Source organism: Crinia signifera, chromosome 2, assembly GCF_055691185.1.
Source record: "Crinia signifera chromosome 2, ASM5569118v1, whole genome shotgun sequence".
In the NCBI taxonomy this organism is placed as follows: domain Eukaryota; kingdom Metazoa; phylum Chordata; class Amphibia; order Anura; family Myobatrachidae; genus Crinia; species Crinia signifera.
This window is the reverse complement of record NC_139218.1, coordinates 252870794-252880983: the sequence shown is the minus strand read 5'-3', so window position 1 is coordinate 252880983 and position 10190 is coordinate 252870794. Positions and strand designations below refer to the sequence as shown.

The 10190-nt window shown below is 45.4% G+C and overlaps 1 protein-coding gene across 1 annotated transcript in view; it reads left to right on the top strand.

Annotated features, from left to right (window-relative positions):
- The first annotated feature begins 319 nt into the window (after positions 1-319).
- The window catches only part of EGFL6 (EGF like domain multiple 6), a 103365-nt gene continuing 93494 nt past the window's right edge, over positions 320-10190 (top strand). The window contains exon 1 of the mRNA XM_083174308.1: positions 320-758. Coding sequence (XP_083030434.1) covers positions 688-758 — 71 coding nt within the window. The 5' untranslated portion in view covers positions 320-687. The remainder of the gene's footprint in view (positions 759-10190) is intronic.

The window sequence follows — 10190 nt, the reverse complement described above, 5'->3', positions numbered from 1 at the left end:
TATCTTTCAGGAAATCATTTTTTTCAAGTAGAGAAAAAGTACACAATAGTAAAACTAGCTAGTAAAATAAAATAAAAAAAAAAAACTGCTACAGAAATAACACCAGATAAAAGTCATGTCTATGCCCATATATTCCATCTTTCCCAAATAGCTGTGCTGCTTAAATGATCACTCATTAATAGAACTACAGCAAGACAGTAGGTAGGATAAATTATATATTTCTATGCATAACTGCAATTTAGTTCCATTCCGTCAAATTGGAGGTAGGAGCACTGGGGTTAAACAAACACACACACACAGGCAGCCCACTCCTCCCCATCCAAAAACCTGCCACAGCCCACCGACCTCCAGCGCTGTCATCAGTGACTGAGGGCAGACTGGCTGGGATTCTACAAGAGCCCAAGTGTTGCGTGCAGCTGCTACAGGCAGGAAAGAGGCAGAGCTAACACCCAACAAAGGCAGAGAGAGGAGGCTGCTCCCCCCACTGCTCGCACCGCTGCTGGGGCACATCACAGATGGAGTGAGCTTCAATACCGGGGATCCTGGAAGAGCCACTAGAAAAGGACACTTGCTGGAGTGAAGTACTAGCAGAGTCAGACTACACCACGTCATAGAGGAGACAGAAGATATCCATTAACTCCTCCATATAAAAGAAGTTTCCCAAGAGGTGCACTTGGTTCAGGCAGGATGCTGCTGCTTTGGATAATATTGGGGGCATACTTCACCTCTGCTTCAGGTAGATTTGCGGAGTCTTCAAGGTGAGTGGTCATGTGCAATCTGTGGTGCAGTTCTAGTATACTAAGACACACATGTATACTAGATAGACACACATGTATACTAATACATACTAAATACTCAGTATACTACACACACACACACATACAGTACAGAATACTAGATATGCACCAGTATACTAGATAGATAGACACACATACAGTATACAGGCACAGGTATACTAGTCACACACACACACACACACACACACACACACACACACACACACACACACATATACACACACATATACACACACAGGTAAACTAGACACACACACACACACACACACACAGTATACTAGATATGCACCAGTATACTAGATAGATAGACACATACAGTATACAGACACAGGTATACTAGTCACACACACACAGGTAAACTAGTCCCACACACACACACACACACACACACTATACTAGATATGCACAAGTATGCTAGATACATACAGTATAGAGACACCCAGGTATACTAGTTTTACTTACACACACACACACACACACACACACACACACACACACACACACAGGTATACTACACACAGAGTAGTCTATTCCACCCCATAAAATTAAATTAACTGAATTAAGAGTTTTGAGAAGTGAGAGATCCTGCCCATAAGCTGTGTACACACGGTACACTTATCTCTGGCAATATGGTCGCTCATCGACCATATTGCCAGCGATTGGAGTGTGCACCAGCGATAAATCGCCGGGTGCGCGCTCCCATTTTCAGCACCTGAATGGTCGCTGGTCGGAGGAGCTTGCTCCTCCAACCAGCGACTTCCACTGCCTCTTCTCCTGGCAGTGTGTCATTTTCATCTGCGACCATCTCTGGTCGCAGATGAAAACGGGACACTGAGCAATATGATTGCTGAGCAATATATTGCTAGCAATATATTGCCCTGTGTGTACACACCTTTAGTGCCCCGTAGTCTCCTATGATAGGGGACTAAGTAACTAAAAACAAGAACCGAACCTAACCTCGGGAACGCCGGACCAGACAGGCTCCATTCATCAAACTGTGCCATTCCAAAGCATGTGGTGTCCTTCCAGGGGTGCCTATCAGGGGGATGCCTGTGACAGCTGTCACCATGGGAGATGGGGAAGGAGGGATTACAGCCTCCTCATATGGGCCCTCATTCAGGTCCATTCGTTCCCACTTCACCAACCATCGAATGATTTCTCCTGCAGCATGCACATGCACATGTCTTTGTGACACAGCCCCTTGCATAATTGCGAGGGGATACAGTGGCAGTGCAGTCAATCTGGGACCATAATCTCACCAGGATCTGTTTTGTACCCATTCCCTGCCCATAGCAATTAATCAGATTCTACTTATAATTTATCTAGCAACTTCTCGAGTATAATAGCTAAAATCTCCATGGCTGATATGGCCAACATCTCTCACTTCTAAAAACTCTCACTTTAGTAAATTTACTCTATGAATGAATAGTGTGCACATATATGGTCTGTGCTACGCCAGTATTGCATTAATACTGGTGTGAAGTGTTTGCAGCCTGCAGATCATCATCCCAGCGCACAGGAATAAATGAGCAGCCTGGGCTATGTTGGTACTGTGCAGACCTGGTTCTTATCATGCTAAGTGGTGTTAGAAGTGTGATGTGTCTGCTTCGTGCCAAGGTACCTTCTGGTCTTAGGCCAGGATTAAATGGAATGGTGTAAGTTTCCGGCAATGACTGTGAGTGCTGCAGGAAATGAACAGTGGGGGCAATTAGTGAATATGCGGTGTGTGTATTTGCTGTGGGCTGAGAGTTAATTGGTGGAAATGTATCATGTGTTTCACCACGATAATTGCTGCAGGTTTTGTTATGTCACACTTCCATTATTTTCAGTGGGAAAAAAGCAGGTGCAAAACTAAAGTAACCAAATAATAATTTGTACCAGATGTTTTCATATAGGGTAAGCCAACAGCAGTATGTTCCAGGAATTCCTCTGCCCTGGAAAACAGAAGTGTGAATTGATGCATTTCTCGCACGTCACTTGTAATCTTGCCCTGCAGATAGAGCTACAGAGCCGCCACAGTTATAGCTGGCTCTTTGTATGTGGAACACACTGTAAAGATCCAAGGTGCCTGCTAATTCAAATATCAGTTTCCATAAATTTGATAATTATTTGCCGTATACTTGTATTAAAGCAGTCAATTCTTACAAAACTTGAAAAAAAAAAGTTATTAGTGTATAGTAAAAACATAAGATTCCCACAAATCACAGCTCAGGATGTTTGGGTCTCCACATTAGCCTTATTAATGTAAGGTCTGCATATCATCAGTACTGTATGTACAGAAAATCTAAAAAAATAGGACTCCTGTCAGGTGTATATGCAAGTTTTTATGTGAGCTGGCGTTCTCTGGTAATAATGCGCATGGTCTATTATGAGGACTGCGCATGGTCTATTATGAGGACTGCGCATGGTCGATTATGAGGACTGCGCATGGTCTATTATGAGGACTGCGCATGGTCTATTATGAGGACTGTGCATGGTCTATTATGAGGACTGCGCATGGTCTATTATGAGGACTGCGCATGGTCTATTATGAGGACTGCGCATGGTCTATTATGAGGACTGCGCATGGTCTATTATGAGGACTGCGCATGGTCTATTATGTGTTCTAGTACCCATCCCCCACATGTTTCCAAGGACATTCGGTGGCAGCAGCGTGTCAGGTGCTCGGTTGCAGCACCACTTGCACCCCTGTAAAGCAGTATATGCCTCTGTCCACTTATGGTCCATGCGTAGAGCGATTTCATGCACAGCCTATGCTATGCTATGCCAGCTGATGTTTGCTGTCCTGTCAGGCACAACATCCCAGAGGCAGGATAAGTACAGCACTTACTCTTCATGTCCACTGACAATAAAGTTTAACATTTAACATATTGTTTAACTCAAGTTTAATGCCTTTAGGTGATGTTGTGGCACATTTATTTCAGGCATATTTTCAAAAGGAACATAATGATAGAACTTGTAAACACTTATATAAATGTAGTGAATAAATAGAATACGGTTATTGTGTTGGAATGTCCATAGGTACATTCATAGCTTATCCTCCGGACACCTAATGTATAAAACAAGATGTATCAATGATCCATCCTGCATCTGGAAACATCTGTGACTCTGGGGCGCATTTATCAATAATCACTCCTGCAATGCAATCTAGACTGGGCATGATATTAGCATTGGAATAGCATATGGAGAGGCTCTGAAAGGAGTCTGTCCCTGCTATGTGCTTCAGCAGTCTTTTTGCTCCTGTGCCAAGACTAATACAGTATGCGCTGCTGACCACACATGCATACCTCCCAACATGACCCATTACAGGAAGGGCACAATGCTCTGTTTCTGGACTTCCCTCTTACTGGGTGGGATGTATTAATATACATCGCCGCCTAGCCGTCGCGATGCTACCGCATATGTACTAACATGCGGCTAGCATTGGGGTGCGGTGACGGAGACCCCCACGATACCTGTAATGGGGTGTGCGGGGGTCTCCGTCACATCCTGGCGGCTGTCAGTGTCCCCGGCATCTCCTCCTCCCCCCTGCAGCCGGATGTCCTCCCAGCTGTGACACCTGCTGGGGGAGGAGGAGATCGATGGAGTGGGGGTCGCGCGGGCATCGGGTGGCGATAGAAGCCCATAGGCTTGTGATACCCTGCCCAGTGGAGATGGGGCGGACGGGTAATGGTACATAGGAAAATGCGGTAAAACCCCCGTTTTAGCGCATTTTCCCTTTAGTACATCCCACCCACAGTATGATTACCATAACCTGTATTAAACAGGCTAAGTGATGAGAAAGGCGTTTCACCACAGGTGATGGTAATCATACATTTAGAGGGAAGTCCAGACACAGAGCATTGTGCCCCTCCTGGAGAGGGTCATGTTGGGAGGTATGCACATGTGCAGCATACCCTCCAACATGACCCTCTCCATTAGGTAAAAAATGCTCTGTTCCTGGACTTCCCTCTTAATTTATGATTGCCGGCACCTGTGTTGAACTAGTTCATTTATATGAAAGGTGTGTCAACACAGGTGATGGCAATTATATAAGTAAGAGGGATGTCCTGGAACAGAGCATTTTGTAGCTAATGGAATGGGTCATGTTGGAGGGTATAGTGCATGCCTGTGCATCAGACATTGGTGCGGAGGGTTCTGGAGGAATCCACTGTGGGCTGAGTTTGCAAAGTATAGCCAATAGGCTACAGCAGCACAATGCCATCTTTAGATGGCGTTTGCTGCAGGGACCAAATTTTCCATATATTGTAGCTTGGTAAATCTGACGGCATCACATTTCCCATAGAAACTCTACCTTCTTTTCTAGTCAGATATGCGATTCAGCCCGAATCGCGTCACCGGGTCCCCCTCAAAGCGCCCACTTCCAGGTAAAGCGGGATACTTGTCCACCTTCCAGGGGGGCCAGAAGCTCCCCCCAGCTTGGCTGCGTATATTTGTAGCCTAGCAAGCAGCTTAATGCCGCCCCAACTTACGCACGCTCTGCCACCTGAAACCCCTCGCTACGCTGTCAGTGGATGTGTACACTTACACATCCGCCCGCAAGTGCCTGCACAGAGGAAAAATCCTTTGATGGTTACTTACAGTACATCGAAGGATTATTCCTCTGCACGCAGGTGAAAGGAAGCCAGGACTTACTTTTCAGCTGCACGGTCTTCTGCAAATTGGGGAGCCTGGAGGGCGCTGACGTCATGTGACATCAGCCACCCTCCCTGAGCAGGCAGGGGATTGCCTGCATTCCCTGGGTCCCGCCTAGCGTTTCTATGGGCATGCCCACCATTTTTGTGGCAGGCCCATGACACGTTGAGTGTCCACCCCAGTTTCCACTAGCACTACTGCAGAGATGAATGGAGCACCCAAGTGATGCTCTGTGCAGAGTTCTACTTACCAGAGCCGCGGCCCCGCCCCTTAAGCACAACATTATGTCATCATGATATCATAGGTTTGGGGCATGGGGCCAGCACAGGATACACTAGCACCCTGTTAAGACACTGCTCTTACAGAATGAAAATGATAATATTCCCTTCACACAAGGTACACAACTAAAAATGACTGCTCATTTAGGTCAAACCACAGAGTATCAGGAAACAGGTGCTATGCGTAACTGCCACTGCTGGGCACAACATTGAATGGGTATATTGAGGAATGGGGCCACACACATTTATCAAGGTCTGTCCTAACGCTAAGATCAACAAAGGTTGGAAATAAGAGAACATGTTCTACAAAGCTAGCTGCCCTGTGGCACTTCCTCACTCCTGCCTGAGGACACTGCTCTTCTGCATGGCACATGGAAGTACCAAAGCTGGTATTGGAATTATGTACATTGCCGGTAATTCTACAATGTACAACATCTGCTCAGATGCACAATAAGAGTAATGTGGGTAATACCACTAATGGGGTTACTGACATGGACACTACAAATGCCTTTCTAGAGTTGTGGGTCATATAAAACATTTTTCTTATGTTTTACAGACTTCAATAATAATCCCATAATTGGTGCTATTAGAGAATGACGAGTAACCACCAAGAATTGCTGGGTATATTTATGCTACAACACAGCTGTTTGTAATGTATGTATCATATTACAAAGAGGTAAAGAGGTGGCTGCAACATGCATAAGGCATGCCAGGCATTTATTACTGTTGTATACACGTAGAAAAGAGGTCAGTGAATACAGAAAAGAGTGATACATACAGTTTACTAAAGATCTGTTTGTACACTTCTCCCAACTCTTATGCTGGGTACACACCAGAGCGATTTGGCCTCAATAACGTCAATTTTGTGGTGATTCTGACTGATTGTATGTAGATTGTATGTACTTTGGCCATGTTTTGTCATGTTTTGGATCCGATTCCGATGCGCGTCCCCGCCAGTCGTTTGGTCGCTTTGGGAATCCTACCTGCTGCAGTCATTAGGGGCCTATGGGGGGTATTCAGTGCTCTGCCGCTATTCCCAATGGGTGAAATAGCGGCAGGTCCCTATTCAATGCGGTCTTTACCGACAGCATCGAAGAGGGATAACGACAGAACGAGTCTGACTTCAGAAGCTGACGGGCCCGTTCTGCCGATAATGGCCGTGGATTGTCGCGATCCCGGCCGCAGATTGACAATCCATGGCCGTTACGCGGACACGCCCACTTTTCGCCGATCGGCAGATGGGACATTGAATCTTACAGGGGTCAACACACATATATATATATATATATATATATATATATATATATATATATACACACACACACACACACACATACAAATAATCAAGCAACCAATGCATTTAATTCTGTAGCATTTTGTACAGTTTTACCCGGATGCTATGTGAGAACAGGTTGAGGAGGGAAGTAGTCAGTGAACCATCGGTTGGGATGCCAGCATACAGCGTTCTGGCATTGCAATCCTGACCACCAGTAACAATACTGATGCTGGAACACCAACATGAATCAGAACTGCTTAATCCCAACAGCTGGCATCCCAAATGTAAGTTTGCCATGTCTGTTTAGGGTAAGGATGCTAGGGTTAGGTGTAGGCACTAGTGGGTGGGTTAGGCTGCGGGGAGGGAGGGTTAGGGGAGTAGGGGAGAGGGTTACGGTACTTGGGAAATTACAGGGTGCAAGTCAGGATCCTCAGTATCAGGAACCTCCTGTCTGTCTCCTGACCACTAGCATCCCGATCACCGGTCACGCATATGCATTCCGTTGAGGATATTTGAATCAAGGACTGAAGATATGAAAGATTGGTACTTATATGTTAGTTGGGCGCCCACTAAGCTATTTACTTAGTTTTATGCATCCCCTCGCGGGGCTCGCTACGCTAGCCAGGCTTTGGGCTCGGTGGCTCACCACTCTATATGAAATCAACTCCACGCTGACGTGGATAGTGGGGGTATGAGCGTACTAACTATAGTGGGCGCCCAACTAACATATAAGTACCGAAAGATCTATAGGTGTAATTAGAGTGGAGTGAGGTATTGAGGGGCAGTATTGACAAATGGATGCAATGCAAACTGTTGTAATATCATGGAAGCATAATAATGAAAGAAATAGCTGTATTGTACAGTATATTGTTTTATTTGATAGGGATTTGAGAATAAGTGGCAGGGAACTAAAGCAAATAAATAAGGAATACAGAGATACTTAAATGAAGTAAGTAACATTGTCCAGTGCAATGAGGTTTCTGAATGTTGCAGATGAAGATGGCTTGTTATCCTCAGTTGTTGTCCGTTGTTTATTCTACTGTGTTCCTTAACTTTAATTTTCCATCACATTATAAGTCAGTATGCTACTTTTATAGAAAATCAGAAATGCATTTGTACCTCAGCAATGAGTAGCATGATTATACTTTTTTTTAAAATGCAAGCATAAATAAATACAAAAAAGTACAGTACAGAGATTCCATATCCAAAATGCTTGGGACCAGAATATTTTATTACATATCTGTATAATGAAATGAATGTATGTTTCATATGCACTTTCTACATACCCTGAATTTTGTGCATGAAATAGTTTGTGTACATTTGTAAGCAAAGGTGCCGCACTCAAACAATTTCATATTTTGGAATGTTTATGATTTTTGATATGGGAGACTCTACCCAGGGGTGCCTGGTCATTCAGCCGGGCTGCTGTAAAATCAGGGTATGTGCCCAATGGGAGGAGGCGTGGCCATACCTCCTCTTTTTAAAAAAATTACATAGTTGATCTGGCCGCACAGGGTGACGCAGGTGTCTTATTCGGCGGGGGGTGGACCTGCACACAGGGAGAAAGAGAGTACAGGCTGCCTCTGCAGCTGCCTCTCTCCCTTGCTTAGCACACAGCATTGAGCAGCATGAATCGAAATATCGGGGTATAAATACATTTTACACTTACATTTATACTGCTTCCAACTCATCCACTCCAAGATGCCTAATGTATCTCACTCTTTGACAGGTGCCATTGTAACAAGATAATCAATGTTTTTCACACTCCACCTTGTAGTGGATTTATTGTTGTGGCTGTAACTCACTGTTCCGGCTAGCAGAGCAGCGGTGAATAGCTGCCTATCATGGGCACACAGAGAGGGACCGGGTGCACGTTAGAAGCTCATAGAGCGCTGGGCATGCCCCCGCAGTGACAAAAGTGGCTTGCATCACTATCCACAAGATCACACCCCTAGATGAGAGGCCTCACATCAAAGGACACTCGCTTCTCCTTAGCGTGTGAGCTGAAGGCTTGCAAGGGTTCATGGGACTCAAAAGTTGCGAGACATGATATGTGTTTACCTTAACAGACTGTACTCCTGACATGTGGTCATGTTTTCTGGGTAGTACTTGTGCACAGGTGTGGATTAACTCGCAGACAATGTCTAGGTATACAGTGAATAGGTTGACACCAAAAGGCCGGCATGACAAAAGGTTAACACGCATGAAGTCGACAGTGAAAAAAGTCGACACAAGGAAAAGGTTAACACGTCAGCATGAGTTTTGCAGGGTTCTTTTTGTATCAAGGTTGACACCTGAGCACATGGACCCATATTTAGTGTAGCACATACCCTTGCATGGCACGCTTCACTTGCCATGCTTTGGCCATATTACCATTCCCAATTGGAGTGCACCTGGATGGTAAACATAAAAAACTCCCCAAAATGCCAAAAATCTTGAAAAGCTACATTGACCTTTTGTCAATTGTCGACCTAGTGCATGTCAATCTTTTAGTGTCGACCCACTGACTGTCTATCTAGACATTGTCTGTGAGCCATCCTGTGAGAACCCTTGTATAAATAGTGTGGATTTCAAGTTCTGAGTACTGGGGTAATTCAGGTTGGATCACATAAACAGTTTCCCTGATGGTTGGGAACTGAGCATGCCCATGACCCATTGTGTGCATGGGAAGAACAGGTCTTGCAATCACAGCACAGAATAGCAAATACCTCTTCCATATTGACCGGCAGCGATGTTTAAGGGGATGGACAGGGGTGGGGTTGTCTGGCATTTCCAGAGATGGGGCGGCATTTCCCCCATTTTCCAGAAGTGGCCAGGCCAAGGACTGCATCGCGAGGATAGGGATCGGTGAGATCCCGCGATTTAGGACCATTTTTTATGGGATTTCAATACTTCCTACCGGGCAGCACTGAGTGCTGGCAGGGCTCGGTTCATGTGCTGCCCTAAAAACCTGTTGTGTGGCCCACACTCACCCTTTCAACCTGCCCACGTTTGCCTGTCGTCTCTGCTGCATCTGCCCGCTTTCCCAATCCATCCCTGCCCGCTCGCCGAAGGACTGCTTCTAAGCAGTTCCCAGCGTGGCCCCGCATCAAAAGGCCGATCCCAGGAATCCCGGTATTGACAGTTTATCAATCTGGAGTTTGAAAAAAAATGGCCCGGTATTGGCCTCCCTAATCCCGAGGTCCAGTTTCATTGGCCTTGCAA